General features: G+C 42.7%; 1 protein-coding gene across 1 annotated transcript in view; it reads left to right on the forward strand.

The window, feature by feature from the left end:
- LOC120046587 (neuroplastin-like) overlaps window positions 1–20,015 on the forward strand; it is a 41,690-nt gene that overhangs the window by 20,378 nt on the left and 1,297 nt on the right. The window contains exons 6-8 of the mRNA XM_038991956.1: window positions 2,674–2,947; window positions 9,542–9,563; window positions 19,642–19,718. Of these exons, the coding sequence (XP_038847884.1) occupies window positions 2,674–2,947; window positions 9,542–9,563; window positions 19,642–19,702 (357 nt within the window). The 3' untranslated portion in view covers window positions 19,703–19,718. The remainder of the gene's footprint in view (window positions 1–2,673; window positions 2,948–9,541; window positions 9,564–19,641; window positions 19,719–20,015) is intronic.

Below are 20,015 nucleotides of genomic sequence, written 5' to 3' on the forward strand. Positions count from 1 at the left end.
GATCAGGGGTTCCCAAACTTTCTTAGCCCACGACCCCATTTTGATATGTGAACATTTTCAGATATCAAAGCCAATGTTTACTTTTTTATTTGGGGCTATGGCAGTCAATTGAAAATGATTCTGACATAAAGTATCTTATCTCACCACCACTAATGAGATGGGTGTGCTTGATGAATGTTGTGTCGGAGCTTCTCAAAGTCAGGGGGCGTGGTCGACAGTGCGCACCTCATCTCTGCTGTCACATCCAACCTGGATCAATATTTGGTTATAATGCAGACGAGAGCACTGATGGTGATTTCAAATCAACTGGGAACTCAGGTTGGAAAGTCTGAGCTCAAGAAAGAGGCCCGAGTTCCCGAGTTCGAATTCCCAGTTGTATGACCGTTCAAAATGATTTTTCCAAGTCGGAGCTCATTTTTGTCAGAGCTCAGTTTTCTTGAACGCACTGAAGTCGGAAGTCAGAGATTTCCAAGTTCCCAGTTGTTTTGAACGCGGCATTAATGCTCAGAGGGAGACGGCAGGGTATTATTCCCTTTGAGTCGGAAACCAAAACTCCTCCGTAGTGACCCGTGAATGCATTTGGTCACATGACAGTTCAATCAGCTGTTCGATTTCACACCGGCATGTCAACTGAGTCAAACGGATTAGGAAGTAGGTCCCAAAGTGCTCTTCCAAGCGTTGGAGGTGAGCAGTCATCACTCGTGTGGTACACTTACTGATGCTGTTTTCTGTTAGAAACATGCACAGCGAAGGGAAGGGGGCATGGTTTGCTTTTGAAAGACTCCAATAAGAATTCTTTCCTCTGAATCCACTGAGTCGGTCACTCATCTGTAGAAGGATTTTGTATTTCCCCTGCATGCTTGTGTTCAGTTTGGTCAGTTTCCAAAATACGTCTGTTACATAGGCAAGGAGACATATTTTCTTTTCATTACACATAAAGTCAACCATGTCATTTTTTTTGTGTGAATGACAACCTCTCAATGCGAAAAATCTTTCTAACCACCAAGCCTCAGTGTGAAATAGAACCCTGTCAGGCTCTGATCCCATATCTCCACATGGTGGATGTGGTTTGATGTATACTGAACAAAAATATAAACACAACATGTAAAGTGTTGGTCCGATGTTTATGAGCTGAAATAAAAGACCCCAGAAAATGTCCATATGCACAAAAAGCGTATTTCTCTCAAATGCCAAGATCATCTACCTGACAGGTGAGGCATATCAATAAATTGATTAAACAACATGATCTTTACACAGGTGCACCTTGTGCTGGGGGACAATAAAAGGCCACTCTTAAATGTGCAGTTTTGCCATAGATGTCTCATGTTTTGAGAGAGCATACAATTGGCATGCTGACTGCAGGAATGTCCACCAGAGCTGCTGCCAGATAATTTAATGTTAATTTCTCTACCAAAAGCTGCCTCCAACATCATTTTAGAGAATTTGGTAGTACACTCAACCGGCCTCACAACTGCAGACCGCATGTAACCACGCCAGCCCAGGACCTCCACATCCAGCTTCTTCACCTGCGGGATCATCTGAGACCAGCCACCCAGACAGCTGATGAAACTGAGGAGTATTTCTGTCTGTAATAAAGCCCTTTAGTGTGGAAAAACGTATTCTGATTGTCTGGGCCTGGCTCCCCAGTGGGTGGGCCTATGCCCTCCCAGGCCCACCCATGGCTGCACCACTGCCCAGTCATGTAAAATCCATGGATTCAATTGACTGATTTCCTTATATGAACTGTAACTCAGTAAAATCGTTGAAATTGTTGCATGTTGTGTTTATATTTTTGTTCAGTATAGTTTACAATCAGTTACCTGCTGCAGTATATCTCCGAGTTCTGCGTTCAGCTCTTTTGCCATCAGTTGTTCTCGGTGTATAATACAATGCGTCCATATGGCAGAGGGAGACACATTCATAACTAGAGGCCTGTCTGTTTTTCGTCAATATAGCTACGCAGCACACTGAACATCCCCTGTGCCGTTTCATGCTCGGGAATCGTGAGGCAGAACAATATGTCCTCGTGAATAGCATCCCCCGAAATGTATAGCCAACAAAACTCATGCATGGGCATCTCGGCCCTCACAGCTAGCGTCCATTTAGAGAGCATTAGCTGGGGAGTTTTTGAGTTGTACAGTCAGTTTTCTATTGATTACTAGCAAAAGCATAAATTCTTTAGCAGTGTTATCTGACAAAGGTATTGATGTGAGTTTCTGTGCCTCTGCCTCCCCACACATTGTTTTCACCATATCAATTGTAGCCGGTAAGTCTCTGCAATAGTGTGTGGTTTCATAGCGTAGCGGGCCTAGTCATTCACCATGGGAATGATTCAAGTGCAACAGTCAAGTGCAGCCTTTTCCCATGATCTAAGGGGGCTCTCTGGTTGAATTTTAGAATAGAATCCTTTTCATTTAGATTAAGGTTATCCACATTACAATGATTTTGAGATACAAAGATGATATTATAATATCCATAATTTGTTGGTACATACATTTTTTTTCTTCTGGATTTTTGAAATACAACCACGACCCCATTTTCATATCAGGTGACCCCGCATGGACCCTAGTTTGCGAACCGGTGTGCTAAACTACTGTGATCACTGTCTGGAATGTGATCATACTATTGTCTGTAACATATAAATCATTGATGTGCTAATTTACCCTCCTCTAGGAAATCGATAACTCCTCTGGCCGCTTCTTCATCACCAACAAAGACAACTACACAGAGCTGAACATCGTCAACCTGAACCGCACCTCGGACCCTGGTGAATACCAGTGCAACGCTACCAACCACATCGGCACCAAGTCCATGTCGTCCATCCTGCGGGTGCGCAGCCACCTGGCACCCCTCTGGCCCTTCCTGGGGGTGCTAGCGGAGATCATCATCCTGGTGGTCATCATCGTAGTGTATGAAAAACGCAAGAGGCCAGACGATGTGTTGGACGGTAAGACAACGTTAAATATAGTATTATATTGTATCTCTTTGGGGAGACAGACAACCTCTCGCCATGTTATCATCGTCAGGCCTGTTTGATTATTATACTGGTCAGCGTTACTGGATGCTGTCATTGAAATGACTGTACAGTACGTTACCTTAACAGGAAAAAAGGGTTCTCGATCTCAACTTAAAGAGAGCAACATGCTAACAGCGGCAGGGAGTATATAATAATTCAAGCAGTGCTTGTGGCCATGGGGTAAAATCAGGGAGGAAGAGGGAATTATGACCCAGGAAATAGGCTGCTGCTCCTGGAATAATACAATACAATTCTCACTCCAGTTAAACAATGATTCAAATATCTGATTACGGGGCTGCGCTCAGCTAGAAGTTCAACAGCCATCAAGAACCAATTCAAACAGGGTTCCTCTACCATCAGCACACACATTTATTACACTGTTACCAAGTGAACATGTTGCGGAGGCTATAGACACGGTGCTGAATATTCATGACGCTGACTCTGCTGTGTTAGCAGTAGCAGCGGAGACCCACTGTGAATAATTGACCTCTGTCGGGGGACACGCTCCCTGGATGCTCCGTCAGTACTGAGAAGGGAGACAGAGACACCGCTGGCTGTCACACAGCGCAGCGCCACACATTAGCCGCATAATAATATGACCTTTAGAGATGCTCCACATTAGTAAACCAGGAGGGGGTCCACAGCTAACCTTTTAAATGAAAGAGTTGAAGTGCCGTTGCGGTCTCGCTAATGATGATAACCAGGGACCATTTTATCACCCATCTGGAGAACTGATCAATTCATTTCATTGACAATCATTTGAGACAGGGAATCAGGGGAAGTTTGATGTGTTATTTTGGATTTGTCCTACAAGTTCTGCCTATGGCTGAGGGCTTAAAACTTCTTATGGCTGCATCCCGCTACCGGGATCGATATGACAGCAGCCAGATAAAGTGCAGGGCGCCAAATTCAAAAAACAGAAATCTCATAATTAAAATTCCTCAAACATACATGTGTCTTATATAATTTTAAAGGTATTCTTGTTGTTAATCCCACCAAAGTGTCCGATTTCAAATATGCTTTTCAGCGAAAGCACTACAAACGATTATGTTAGGTCACCATCAAACCACAATAAGCACAGCCATTTTTCCAGCGTAAGATAGCAGTCAGAAAAAGCAGAAATAGAGATAAAATTAATCACTAACCTTTGATTATCTTCATCAGATGACACTCATAGGACTTCATGTTACACAATACATGCATGTTTTGTTTGATAAAGTTCATATTTATAACAAAAAATCTGAGTTTACATTGGCGCGTTAGATTCACTAGTTCCAAAAACATCCAGTGATAGTGCATAGCCACATCGTTTCAACAGAAATACTCATCATAAATGTAGATGATAATACAAGTTATACACATGGAATTATAGATATACCTCTCCTTAATGCAACCGCTGTGTCAGATTTCAAAAAAACTTTACTGAAAAAGCAAATCATGCAATAATCTGAGACGGAGCTCAGAACAATAGCCAAATTAGCCGCCATGTTGGACTCAACAGAAACCAGAAAATACATGATAAATGTTTCCTTACCTTTGATGAACTTCATCAGAATGCAGTCCTATGAATCCCAGGTCCACAATAAATGCTTGATTTGTTTGATAATGTCCGTTATTTATGTCCAATTAGCTACTTTGGTTCGCGCCTTCGGTAAACAATTCCAAAGTCAGAAAGCGCCTCCACTATAACGTGACGAAATGTCCAAAAGTTCCGTAACAGTCAGTAGAAACATGTCAAACGATGTACTGAATCAATCTTTAGAATGTTGTTAACATACATCTTGAATAACGTTCCAACCGGAAAATTAAATTGACTTCAGAAGAGCGATGGAACGGACGTCCTACTCATGTGAAGGCGCATGGTGAATGCGTGATCAGCCCGTGGAAGTGATTACTCATTCCTGTCTCCTTCGGCTCCCCTTCACATTTCAGTCATCAGACAGAGTTCTGTTGACTGTTGACATCTAGTGGAAGCCGTAGGAAGTGAAAACTCATCTCGCTGTCATTTCAATTGAGAGCATGGTTGAAAATCTGACACCTCAGAAACAATTCAAACAGGAAGTGGAACTTCTCAGGTTTTTGCCTGCCATATGAGTTCTGTTATACTCACAGACATAATTCAAACAGTTTTAGAAACATCAGAGTGTTTTCTATCCAATATGAATAATAATATGCATATATTAGCAACTGGGACTAAGGAGCAGGCCGTTTAATATGGGCACCTCTGTGCACCTTTCATCCAAGCTACTCAATACTGCCCCTGCAGCCATAAGAAGTTAAAGTAGAGAATCGAAAATCCCTGTTACCCTGCTCCAATCAAAGCCCGTCACACCCACAGGTAAGTTATTCTCAAAGTAGCCTACGCTGGTAACTACTAACTAGTTACTACTTTTACAGAGTAATATCTGTCCTAATAACAAAAACACTTGATAACATACAATAATATAAACTGTTAAAGCTAGATTCAAAAGTGTCAAAGTCAAAACAAAGGCTTAAGCATTTGAGTGTAGAGTCAAAGCCAAAAAGGCCGTTGAGGCTTCACCCGCCTATGGTTCTATCAACTTTATTCAGGATATCAGCAAGATATGAATTAATTGGTTACTATGACTTCTTTCCCCCTCTCTCAAAATGGCATCATTATCTAAACGGTTGGTAAGTGAGAGATCTTGCATGTTTTCAGAGACTTTTTTTATTTATTTGATCCGTTTCTACTACAGTCCATCCAGACCACCATGTCAACACCCGTTTATCAGATTATTTGACTACAAGTTGTTTGGCGTCTTTGCATAGACAATATATATGTTGAAATTATGTATATATTCCATTCGTTTTCATTTCCATTTAGAGGGGCCAATGCAGTTTGACATGTTTTCTCCTGTATAGATGGTGGTCTCTGATGTTTAAAACATATATTGCTATCAGCCTACTGAAATGCACTGCTATGTCTTGTTTATAGCTGTATACATTTTATACAAGTCTTCTTCACTTGTCTTATATAGGAGTGGTAAATCACTCAAACCGCCCCACAAATGAGGAGAGATAGTATGCACTCTAGGTTCCCCAAGGCACTGATATACTGCAGATGCTATCAAAAAAAGAAAAAAAGACAGGGTAGATTAAAAAGATAAATTATGCATACTTCTATTTCTGAAGTCTGAATTGTGTATGCACTGTATAATCCTTCCCATGATGGTTTCTGTGTTAAATATGTCAGTAAATTTGTTACACTGCAGTACACGATTAAACAGAAATGATGCAAATTCACCAATAAAGTAAGCATTGGCTTTGTGTACAGTGTGAAGACAATGTAGTGCTTTGACAAATACCAACCAATCTCCTGCACCCGTAGGCAAGGCCTCTAGTTTGGCACGGGTTTATGTACAGGAGGGGGAGAGAGAGAGAAACTTGCTTTGGTGTAGAACAGAGGTTGGCAACAGCATGATATTGTTTTGGACCCCCAACGAGTAGATGAAGGTAGATTATCTGCCATGGTCATATCAACCGAATCAGAGATGCAGCACACTGCATCACTTGTGCTAATAGCCAGCTCTGAAATATCCTTTTAGTATCCTCTATCCTCAAGAGCTTTGTTATAAACTCAGTTATGAAAACTTAGGACATTAAAGAGTCCTTTCTAATGACTCTGAAAAACACCAAAAGAAAGATGCCCAGGGTCCCTGCTCATCTGCGTGAACGTGCCTTAGGCATGCTGCAAGGAGGCATGAGGACTGCAGATGTGGCCAGGGAAATCAATTGCAATGTTCGTACTGTGAGACGCCTAAGACAGTGCTACAGGGAGACAGGACGGACAGCTGATCGTCCTCGCAGTGGCAGACCACGTGTAACAACACCTGCACAGGATCGGTACATCTGAACATCACACCTGCGGGACAGGTACAGGATGGCAACAACAACTGCCCCAGTTACACCAGGAACGCACAATCCCTCCATCAGTGCTAAGACTGTCTGCAATAGGCTGAGAGAAGCTGGACTGAGGGCTTGTAGGCCTGTTGTAAGGCAGATCCTCACCAGACATCTCCTGCAACAACGTTGCCTATGGGCACAAACCCACCGTTGCTGGACCAGACAGGACTAGCAAAAAGTGCTCCTCACTGACGAGTCGCGGTTTTGTCTCACCAGGGGTGATGGTCGGATTTGCGTTTATCGTCAAAGGAATGAGCGTTACACCGAGGCCTGTACTCTATAGCGGGATCAATTTGGAGGTGGAGGGTCCGTCATGGTCTGGGGCGGTGTGTCACAACATCAATGACAACTGAGCTAGTTGTCATTGCAGGCAATCTCAACGCTGTGCGTTACAGGGAAGACATCCTCCTCCCTCATGTGGTACCCTTCCGGCAGGCTCATCCTGACATGACCCTCCAGCATGACAATGCCACCAGCCATACTGCTCGTTCTGTGCGTGATTTCCTGCAAGACAGGAATGTCAGTGTTCTGGCCAGCGAAGAGCCTGGATCCCATTGAGCACGTCTGGGACCTGTTGGATCGGAGGGTGAGGGCTAGGGCCATTCCCCCCAGAAATATCCGGGAACTTGCAGGTGCCTTGGTGGAAGAGGGGAGTAACATCTCACAGCAAGAACTGGCCAATCTGGTGCAGTCCATGAGGAGGAGATGCACTGCAGTACTTAATGCAGCTGGTGGTCACACCAGATACTGACTGTTACTTTTGATTTTGACCCCCCCAGAATCCATGGATGAGGCCTTGTAGACCAACAAGACGTAACTGTTCTGGGCCATATCTGATCTTGTGAAGGCTACTGGACATGCACATGGATTAATCATACATAGACAACATCGGCCTGAACTTGTGAAGACCTTTGGACAGGAACATTAGCTAATCAGTTATAGGCACCAGTAGGAGTGTGCATGTCATGCCACCAATAGAATCTATGCTCCAATGTCTGAGCCAATAAGAGAATGGAAACTAAGCAAGACAATAAGATTCATAAATTGGAGTGACAATTATGTATGGGTAAGACTGTATAAAAGCCAAGTACTAAGAATGAAGAGTCAGTTCTTCCATGGAATTTCTCGGCTTTGTTACTATTTGTAATAAAGTCTATTTGAATTCACAAGCTCCGGTATCTGAGAAGTATTTGATTCAAAATTTCCACGACAGTATCAGCACTGATAATGCACTGCCAAGTGATCTAAAGCAAAGGTTGAGATTTTTTAAAGAGCAAAAACATTTTTAAATAACCTTGTGAGGGTTCCACTTTCTTTTACTGTGTGGGATCATTAGGAAACAACCAGGAAAAATGACGTTATGCAAAATGTAGGATGGCGAGTCGCCTAGCGGTTAAGAGCGTTGAGCCAGTAACCAAAAGGTCGCTGGTTCGAATCCCCGAGCTGACTAGGTGAAAAGTCACTCTGAATAAGCGCATCTTCTAAATGACTAAACTGTAAAAATGTCATGCAGAGCATATCAACCCATTGGCATACAAGAATAACTTGCTGAATACATTGATTTCACCCTGGCTATACTCTTAATATTCTCCACTGTAAAAGTCAGTGTTTTTGTTTGTTTGCAATTTCATGACTTGAATCACATATTCTAAACATTATCTTTGCCCGACTGGATAACTCTGCACCCAGGGGCTAGTTGTGAGTGAACTCAGATGGTAGTGTAAGGGTGGAAAAAGGTGGGGATTGGGAACGCACGAACAGATGTGCACCCTCTGTCCCCAAGACTGTCTCACATGCAGCCATTCTGTCCCGTCTCACATTGTGACCACCATACCCCCATTTAACTGCCAATGGCATGCTGCTGCTCTCTGGGCCGTATTCATAAAGCGTCTCAATAGTTTAGTGCTGATCTAGGATCAAGTCCCCCCTCTCTATATAATCTTACGGATTATTATCTAAAAGGCAAACTGATCCTACATCTGCACTTCTACTCTGAAATGGTTTATGAATACGTGCCCCAGATCTCTGGTTGCATGCTACTGAACACACTTTCACTCTCCATGTTTACTATACTGACCTACTGACCCATTCTTTCTCGTGTGTATGGTCAAAAACATGTACTAACTAGCTAATCACTCTAATGTGCAATGTCCACTCAAAACATGTACCCGTAAAGCCTGCTTACACAACTCAGAGCTTTTATTGTCAGACTCAGTCAAATTAAAAATGCAGACCTGGAGACTTCAAATAGTCAACTTTATTCCTAGAACTTCGGTATTCTGTAATGACAAATGGAACTTGGGAACAACCCATGCAAAATACCCATACCGCGGGATCCACAAGGGAACTCGAAGAATGTTAACATCAGTTGCAAATTTGCAATACTTCACACTGACGTGATGTGACTGCATTTTAAACTGCTACAGTCATGCAACAATCATGTAATTGAATCCATTTGATATTTAATTACAGTTAAGATGTCAACAACATTTGAAAGAAAATATGGGAGCAGTGTGCTGGACACTTCTGAGGGACGACCATGTTGTCTAATATTCCATTGTTTTTGTGCTCTTTCCCTTCTTCTCTCCCCTCGTGACGAAGATGATGAGCCAGCCGCACCAACGTAAGTATGATAAATATTCTGTTCTCTCTACAATAAAAAAATATAATATACAGTGCATTCGGAAAGTATTCAGACCCCTTGGCTTTTCCCACATTTTGTTTACAGCCTTATTCTAAAATTGATTAAAAAAAAAAAAAAAAATATCTATCTACACACAATACCCCATAATGACAAAGCAAAAACAGGTTTTTATACATTTTGCAAACGTATAAAAAGAAAACAACTGATATCACATTTACATAAGTATTCAGACCCTTTACTCAGTACATTGTAGAAGCATCCTTGGCAGCGATTACAGCCTCGAGTCTTCTTGGGTATGTCGCTACAGTGGTTGCTCCTTTAAAAGTTGCATCATACTGCGGCACACCTTGCGGGCTACCGCAGCATTCTGTGGCACGTCATTTAATTGTCAGACATTTTTTCTGTTAATGCAAGTTAGTGCTAGTTTGACCACCAGAGGGCACCTTTGAGAAGCATTCGATAGTCTTCCATATTGCAGGCACGCGGGAGACCGGGGTTCAATTCCCCGACCGGGAGGAAGGAGTAGGCTGTCCTTGTAATTAAGAATTTGTTCTCAACTGATTCCATATGTGTTATTTCATAGTTGTGATGTCTTCACTATTATTCTACAATGTAGAACATAGTAAAAATATAGAAAAACCCTGTAATGAGTAGGTGTGTCCAAACTTTTGACTGGTACTTGCTTAATTCATTTGATTAATATTATGGTGTTTCTATTCCATGAAAAACGAAAAACCCTCTGGGTAAATTCAGGCCGTTTCTCTCTTGGCGCGCACGGGACGTTCGGGCCGAGGAGAAGGGTTGATTTGAGCGTTCTGGCCTTACAACGGCAGTCAAGCACCCAAGCTAACGTTGGCTAGCTTGCTATCTACTTCCAGACACAAATGAGACCACTCTGACCATTTACCCGCCCTAGCAGAGCTGGTTAGGCAGTTTTCGTGTTAACCAGGGCGTTGGTGACTAACTGTGCTGCTGGAAACAATTTAAGTACGCTTTTTTACTGACGTTTACTGACACCGGCCATATTCAACGGGTGTTGAGCGCTCGTAAATTCATTATTCTGCGCTCTGGTACACTCAGATGAGAGTGTTCTGAAATCGGAGTAGATAGCCAGAGCGAATTTACGAAAGCACCCGAATGTCCATTGAGAACACACAACAACTATACCATTTTGCTAAGCTAAGAATGACAGGAATAATCAAGTCAATACACTTTGGATAGTTAGATAGCCTATAGTTAATATACTGTCAAGTTTGATGTATAAGTGAGTAAGACTTTTAAACAGGTCAACATACACAAGGCTGCGGGGCCAGACGGATTACCAGGACATGTGCTCCGGGCATGTACTGACCAACTGGCAGGTGTCTTCACTGACATTTTCAACATGTCCCTGATTGAGTCTGTAATACCAACATGTTTCAAGTAGACCACCATAGACCCTGTGCCCAAGATCACAAAGGCAACCTGCCTAAATGACTACAGACCCGTAGCACTCACGTCCGTAGCCATGAAGTGCTTTGAAAGGTTGGTAATGGCTCACATCAACACCATTATCCCAGAAACCCTAGACCCACTCCAATTTGCATACCGCCCAAGCAGATCCACAGATGATGAAATCTCTATTGCACTTCACACTGCCCTTTCCCACCTGGACAAAAGGAACACTTATGTGAGAATGCTATTCATTGACTACAGCTCAGCATTCAACACCATAGTACCCTCAAAGCTCATCACTAAGCTAAGGATCCTGGGACTAAACACCTCCCTCTGCAACTGGATCCTGGACTTCCTGACGGGCCGCCCCCAGGTGGTGAGGATAGGTAGCAACACATCTGCCACGCTTATCCTCAACACTGGAGCTCCCCAGGGGTGCGTGCTCAGTCCCCTCCTGTACTCCCTATTCACCCACGACTGCATGGCCAGGCACGGCTCCAACACCATCATTAAGTTTGCAGACGACACAACAGTGGTAGGCCTGATCACCGACAACGACGAGACAGACTATAGGGAGGAGGTCAGAGACCTGGCCGAGTGGTGCCAGAATAACAACCTATCCCTCAACGTAACCAAGATTAAGGAGATGATTGTGGACTACAGGAAAAGGAGGACCGAGCACGCCCCCATTCTCATCGACGGGGCTGTAGTGGAGCAGGTTGAGAGCTTCAAGTTCCTTGGTGTCCACATCAACAACAAACTAGAATGGTCCAAACACACCAAGACAGCCGTGAAGAGCGCACGACAAAGCCTATTCCCCATCAGGAAACAAAAAAGGATTTGGCATGGGTCCTGAGATCCTCAAAAGGTTCTACAGCTGCAACATCGAGAGCATCCTGACTGGTTGCATCACTGTCTGGTACGGCAATTGTTCGGCCTCAGCCTGCAAGGCACTACAGAGGGTAGTGCGTACGGCCCAGTACATCACTGGGGCTAAGCTGCCTGCCATCCAGGACCTCTACACCAGGCGGTGTCAGAGGAAGGCCCTAAAAATTGTCAAAGACCCCAGCCACCCCAGTCATAGACTGTTCTCTCTACTACCGCATGGCAAGTGGTACCGGAGTGCCAAGTCTAGGACAAAAAGGCTTCTCAACAGTTTTTATCCCCAAGCCATAAGACTCCTGAACAGGTAATCAAATGGCTACCCGGACTATTTGCATTGTGTGCCCCTCGAACCCCCCACCCAACCCCACTTTTTACGCTGCTGCTAGTCTCTGTTTATCATATATGCATAGTCACTTTAACTATACAGTCGTGGCCAAAAGTTTTGAGAATTACACAAATATTAATTTCCACAAAGTTTGCTGCTTCAGTGTCTTTAGATATTTTTGTCAGATGTTACTATGGAATACTGAAGTATAATTATAAGCATTTCATAAGTGTCAAAGGCTTTTATTGACAATTACATGAAGTTGATGCAAAGAGTCAATATTTGCAGTGTTGACCCTTCTTTTTCAAGACCACTGCAATCCGCCCTGGCATGCTGTCAATTAACTTCTGGGCCACATCCTGTCTGATGGCAGCCCATTCTTACATAATCAATGCTTGGAGTTTGTCAGAATTTGTGGGGTTTTGTTTGTCCACCCGCCTCATGAGGATTGACCACAAGTTCTCAATGGGATTAAGGTCTGGGGAGTTTCCTGGCCATGGACCCAAAATATCGATGTTTTGTTCCCCGAGCCACTTCGTTATCACTTTTGCCTTATGGCAAGGTGCTCCATCATGCTGGAAAAGGCATTGTTCGTCACCAAACTGTTTCTGGATGGTTGGGAGAAGTTGCTCTCGGAGGATGTGTTGGTACCATTCTTTATTCATGGCTGTGTTCTTAGGCAAAATTGTGAGTGAGCCCACTCTTGGCTGAGAAGCAACCCCACACATGAATGGTCTCAGGATGCTTTACTGTTGGCATGACACAGGACTGATGGTAGCGCTCACCTTGTCTTCTCCGGACAAGCTTTTTTCCGGATGCCCCAAACAATCGGAAAGGGGATTCATCAGAGAAAATGACTTTACCCCAGTCCTCAGCAGTCCAATCCCTGTACCTTTTGCAGAATATCAGTCTGTCCCTGATGTTTTTCCGGAGAGAAGTGGCTTCTTTGCTGCCCTTCTTGACACCAGGCCATCCTCCAAAAGTCTTCGCCTCTCTGTGCGTGCAGATGCACTCACTCCTGCCTGCTGCCATTCATGAGCAAGCTCTGTACTGGTGGTCCCCCAATCCCGCAGCTGAATCAACTTTAGGAGACGGCCCTGGCGCTTGCTGTACTTTCTTGGGCGCCCTGAATCCTTCTTCACAACAATTGAACTGGCAACAATATCCTTGCCTGTGAAGCCCTTTTTGTGCAGGTACCCATGGTTGACAGAGGAAGAACAATGATTCCAAGCACCACCCTCCTTTTGAAGCTTCCAGTCTGTTATTCGAACTCAATCAGCATGACATAGTGATCTCCAGCCTTGTCCTCGTCAACACTCACACCTGTGTTAACGAGAGAATCACTGACATGATGTCAGCTGGTCCTTTTGTGGCAGGGATGAAATGCAGTGGAAATGTTTTGGGGGGATTCCGTTCATTTGCATGGCAAAGAGGGACTTTGCAATTAATTGCAATTCATCTGATCACTCTTCATACCATTCTGGAGTATATGCAAATTGCTATCATACAAACTGAGGCAGCAGACTTTGTGAAAATTTATATTTGTGTCATTCTCAAAACTTTTGGCCACGACTGTACATTCATGTACATACTACCTCAACTGGGCCGACCAATCAATGCTCCCGCACATTGGCTAACCGGGCTATCTGCATTGTGTCCTGCCACCCACCAACCCCTCTTTTACGCTATTGCTACACTGTTCATCATATACGTATAGTCACTTTAACCAAGTCTACATGTACATACAACCTCAATCAGCCTGACTAACCGGTGTCTGTATGTAGCCTTCCTACTTTTATAGCCTCGCTACTGTATATAGCCTGTCTTTTTACTGTTGTTTTATTTCTTTACTTACCTAATACCTTTTTTGCACTATTGGTTAGAGCCTGTAAGTAAGCATTTCACTGTTGTATTCGGCGCACGTGACAAATAAACTTTGTTTTGATTTATAACTACTAAGGTTAGGTAGATAGCTAACATACCGGTACATACTGCTGTAATGATATGCTATGTGGTTTGTAAGGACAGCGTAGCTAACAAATTGGCAGCGAATATAACGTGTAAGGTAATTTATTTGAAAAGTATTTACTTTATTACATTGAGTAATAAGCTACCGTGAGGACGCGCTCTATCGACACTGCGGCTTGAGCATGCTTTTGGTGCAGTCGATAGCGCGCTGGACTTCGGTCAAGAAGGTTTAGGGTTCGAAACCTGCTCCCTGCTTGTTTCATTTGAAGTTGTGCACAATTATCAGTTTATTATTTGGTTTATATTGTCCATTCATTGTCAGTTAGACACAGTAGTGCATTGGGACCCAAAAGCATAATCAGTGCTCAAACTCCCCCATGGTCGTTAGGGCAAATCTGGTCTGTGATAGAACGGGGGGTATTCGCACCTTGCTTGGCTATTAGACTATTCTTTAGTAAAAGTTGAATAGTCTATTGTTCAGCTATTAGCCCCCCTCCCCAACTTGCAACAAATTGTTGTTAATCCCATCTCGTGCCTCGTCCTCTTCCACGCGTCATTCTCCGCCTGAGTGGCTCGCTTGTGGGCGTGCTGGCAGGATATGGCAGCATCTTCAGTTGTGCGTCAAGAATTCTGCATAGCAAGTTTGTATGAAGGTCTGGTTATTCACAAGCAAATTGTTATATGCTATGGAGGTACATTTGTGTATTTTTGTCGAGAGCAAAACATTATTTTCAATCAAAAATAATTGTTCTGAAAGCAACTTTTTTATTTTCAATCAAAAATAATTGTTCTGAAAGCAAAATAGGCTTCAAAGTAAAAAAACACATTTTCAAATCAAATATTTTGTAATAGAGCGCAAAACTTATTCGAGAACAAAACATGTATTTGAAAACAATTTAATTTCGCTATCAACCACCCTCCATTTTGGCCATTTTTTGAGTGTCAGTTTGGCTACAACCAATACTGTTCAGCCTTTCTTTCCGACACAAAGGAAGTCATAGCAGACACCTACGAAGAAGGACTGTGTGATGATGGCATCTCAGGTAAGCAGTACTGGGCATTCTTCTGTCCAACTTCTGTCCAACTTCAAAGTCTCCAAGTAATGGGCCATCTTGTACAATAGCGAAGAGTTAGGGAGTCTTTGCAGCGTGTACGGTAGATGGTGCAGGTATCATTGCCAGAATGATCCAGCTTCGTTGCATTGCTCGGCAAAAATACTCTGTTCCTGCTCCCCTGTCTCTCGTCCACATTGATACAAATCATAAATTGATAAGGTACTAAGATATATAATGTCTCCATCAAATCTAAGAAGTTATTTTAACTTTTTTATTCTTACTTATTCGTAGACAAATTTTCAATGATGTATGAAATTGGAGCTGTTCTTTATCAACTGGTAATACATGAATAATGAAGCAGGTTAATAGGTTAACCAACTCACTTTTAATTCCAATGCTTTTTTTCAAGATACAACATTGTCATCTTTGGCAGTATAGATGGATTTTCAAGGAAGGTAAGTATATTATTTTGTATGCATATTGCATATTTCCCATCACCTTATGAACAACCACAATACCAGTCTGGTGTTAAGCTTTCTGTGCTGTATTGACGTATCCTGAAAATGACACCTGCTGCTTTAGATTGAACAGTAATACCTCAGTTATTGTTTTCATATCTACAATAAATAAGCTATTTTCTTTACTTTCAGAGTGCGAGCTGATCAAAGGGTCGAAAATGTAGATATTGCCAGATGTATGTTCACTGTCCGAGGAACAGGCAGTGGGAACTTTATTTCTGGTATAAGTGTCCATAACCAGAGGGAATTAAACTCTTCTGTGTTCTTTTTCTCTCTTCCTGTCTTGTTGTACATGGAACCTGTCTCACATGCATTAATTTAAAAAAACTTAAGATGTCAGCTGCTAATTTTCCGATTTACATTTTTCACTGGACTATCAAGCCCCTTGCTGCCAAGTCATGATTTCCCTGGGGGTTAGCCTTGCAATAACCAAGTGGTAAGACACATAGCCCTCTATATTTAAATATAAAGGTACACTCAGACAGGTGTCTGCATCACAAAACAGTCAGTAACCACTCACAGAGGCTCACACAACTTGCATTTCTATAACCTCGGCCCCACCTCAGTGTTCACTATTCATGGAGGAAGACCACAGGACCACAGAGATGTTAGAGTGGAACGCTTATGGAGAGTAGTTTGGAGTGCTGTGACATGTCAGTACTACAACTTGCTGCACAGTTTGGAGGAAGAAGGCTACCTTGACCTGTCGAATTCTATCCACCTCTTCTGTGTGGGATATGTGTTCCTACCTCGTCTGCGGGCAGATCTGCACCATTTCACAGAGTTGGAATAATCACCCTTTAAGTACAGAGGTGAACCTGACACCTCACCAGCTGTTGCCATAGCACTACACAACGGATTCAAATGATCAAGTTATCATCAAGCTTCAAATTGTATTTATGTATTCATTTGTGATCTGGTAATGTAAAAGTCTAATAATGACATTATCTTCTATTTTTTGTCCTCACGTGTCTGTTTTTCAGCATAAAGAACTCTGTAGCCACTTAGTGTGGACACCAGGTGAGACTACACACACAAAAAATACAGTTATATCAGCTGTGTTGGTGAACCCCTCCTGCATCTGAACTGGCTGACACAGAGGGCACAGCATGATCATAGGTGAGAGGTCACTTGGTCGGGTCAACAGGAAGTATTATTAAAGAGATGCTTTACATTGAAATACAGATAGAGATGTAGTAGTCTCAGAGTTAATGATCCAAGGTCAGTTTTGCATTTCACCTCCTGATGATTATGATGACTGACCGTGTTAGAATTAAAAAAACAAAGCTTAATCATGCTCTCTTTCTATCCATCTGTCTCTCGTCTGCAGGTATGTTTTGATGTGAGAGAGGAAGCCAGTCCCGTCATCACCACCTCACCCGCTCTTAAGATAACCTTCAGGCCGACTGGGAGCCCAAGGCTGGTTAGGAGACACCACTAGAGACACTATGTAATTGTGATGAACTGAGAGAATATTAGGGTAGCACTGTAATTCATTAATCATATGCTGTCTTCCCTGCTCCTCTGTTTTACCTCTTTCCCCGCCTCCTCTTTGTTCCTCTTTTTTTATAATGCACACCATTTGTGCATTGAAGTACAGATTTAACTTGTATTTGTAATATATTACAATTATAATATTTATAATGCATGTATTATGTATTTCTAACACCTGGATAATGAACTTTCAATAAAGCGTTTCACATTCTCCACTGGTTGAAATGAAGTATCTCATTGAAATACTACACCTATCCAGTACATGTTTATAGGATTTGCATCCTTGGCACAATAAAGTTATTATATTCTACTCAATCCATAGGCTTAATGCCATTCGGACTTGAAGGCGATACAACAACTATGATAGCTGAGGTTCATTGGTATGAATATTAGTTCAGAACCTAACGTTTTAAGGGTCCATACACAGATCGGCTACTTACTGTAGCTAGCTACACATTCATAGGAATACAGTTATTTTTATCTTCCACTACACAATAAGCAAATAAATAATTAGCTAGCTATGTTACTTCAGCTGCATTGCATGGCAAATATAAGCAAGGCAAGCTAACGCAATTGTACATTCAATTTGCAGTAAATGCTTTAGCTAGCTAGATTCTTTACACCCACTGTTTCACAAGACGACAGTCTGGCTTGCAGGTTCTCAGGAGTCCCTAAAACATTAAACACGAATTACATTTTCATACTCATGTCATAACACTAGCTAGCTGGCTCATGTTAGCTAGTCAGCTAACTTGCTAAATAGTGATTTTCGTACATTAACTTTATGACAAAAAAATATGCACAATCGTTTGTCTCTAAATTAACTAACATATTCCTCTCAATTGTAAATGTTTTGCTTGACTTGTTATGACGTTATAATTACTTACATTTGCTTCCACCGTAATGTTTTGTCTGCCATCTTTGCTAAAGAAAGTCACCAGGGACGGGTGGCTCGCGTCAAATTCGTCATTGGAACCACTCGAAATGATTGGTCATATAAAAACCTTGGGACCCAAATGCATAATGAGTGCTCTAACTCCCCCTTGCGGTGGTCTGGAGCAATGAAGCTGTGACGCTGAGTATCTCTAGGTCCTGCGGTGTAAGCTCGCAACTTTTAAACGGAGGAACCACTGTACTAGCTTGGCACACCAGTATTTGGGGAGTTTCTCCCATTTTCTGCAGATCCTCTCAAGCTGTCAGGTTGGATGGGGAGCATTGCTGCACAGCTATTTTCAGGTCTCTCCAGAGATGTTTGATTGGGTTCAAGTCTGGGCTCTGGCTGGGCCACTCAAGGACATTCAGAGACTTGTCCCGAAGCCATTCCTGCATTGTCTTGGCTGTGTACTTAGGGTCGTTGTCCTGTTGGAAGGTGAACCTTCGCCCCCGTCTGAGGTCTTGAGCGCTCTGGAGCAGGTTTTCATCAAGGATCTCTCTGTTCTTTGCTCTGTTCATCTTTCCCTCGATCCTGACTAGTCTCCCAGTCCCTGCCGCTGAAAAACATGCCCACAGCATGACGCTACCACCACAATGCTTCACCATAGGGATTGTGCCAGGTTTCCTCCAGACGTGACCCTTGGCATTCAGGCCAAAGAGTTTAATCTAACATCAGACCAGAGAATCTTGTTTCTCATGGTCAGAGTCCTTTAGTTGCCTCTTGGAAAACTCCAAGCGGGCTGTCGTGCATTTTACTGAGGAGTGGCTTCCGTCTGGCCACTCTACCACAAAGGCCTGATTGGTGGAGTGCTACAAAGATGGTTGTCCTTCTGGAAGGTTCTCCCATCTCCACAGAGGAACTCAGGAGCTCTGTAAGAGTGACCATCGGGTTCTTGGTAACTCCCTGACCAAGGCCCTTCTCCCCTGCGGTCAGCTGTAGGAACAGTCTTGGTGATTCTAAACTTCTTCCATTTAAGAATGATGGAGGCCACTGTGTTGTTGGGGACCTTCAATGTTTTTTTGATACCCTTTTTTTTTTACCTTCCCCAAATCTGTGTCTGTGCTCTACGGACAATTCCTTCGACCTCATGGCTTGGTTTTTGCTCTGACATGCACTGTCAACTGTGGGATCTTATATAGACAGGTGTGTGCAAATCCAAATCATGTCCAATCAATTGAATTTACTACAGGTGGACTCCAATCAAGTTGTAGAAACATCTCAAGGATGATCAATGGAAACAGGATTGTTTTTGCTTTGTCATTATAGGATATTGTGTGTAGATTGATGAGGGGGGGGAAAAGATTTAATCAATTTTACAATAAGGCTGTAAAGTAACAAAATGTGGAAAAAGTCAATGGGTCTGAATACTTTCCGAATGCACTGTATATATACATATCATAATTTCCCCCTGGAATTGACTAAACTCTTGGTATTTCTTCACTAGGAAAACAAATTCGACAAACAACCACAAAGACAAAAACATGCGCCAGAGGAATACAAAATGAGAAGCTACTTGTTGCAGTAAGTATTCCAGCCTTTATAAAATGAGAAGCTACTCGTTGTAGTGAGTATTCTGGCTTTTATAAAATGAGAAGCTACTCGTTGTAGTGAGTATTCCGGCCTTTATAAAATGAGAAGCTACTCGTTGTAGTGAGTATTCCGGCCTTTATAAAATGAGAAGCTACTCGTTGTAGTGAGTATTCCGGCCTTTATAAAATGAGAAGCTACTCGTTGTAGTGAGTATTCCGGCCTTTATAAAATGAGAAGCTACTCGTTGTAGTGAGTATTCCAGCCTTCATAAAATGAGAAGCTACTCGT

Source organism: Salvelinus namaycush, chromosome 1 (genome assembly GCF_016432855.1).
Source record: "Salvelinus namaycush isolate Seneca chromosome 1, SaNama_1.0, whole genome shotgun sequence".
Lineage (NCBI taxonomy): Eukaryota > Metazoa > Chordata > Actinopteri > Salmoniformes > Salmonidae > Salvelinus > Salvelinus namaycush.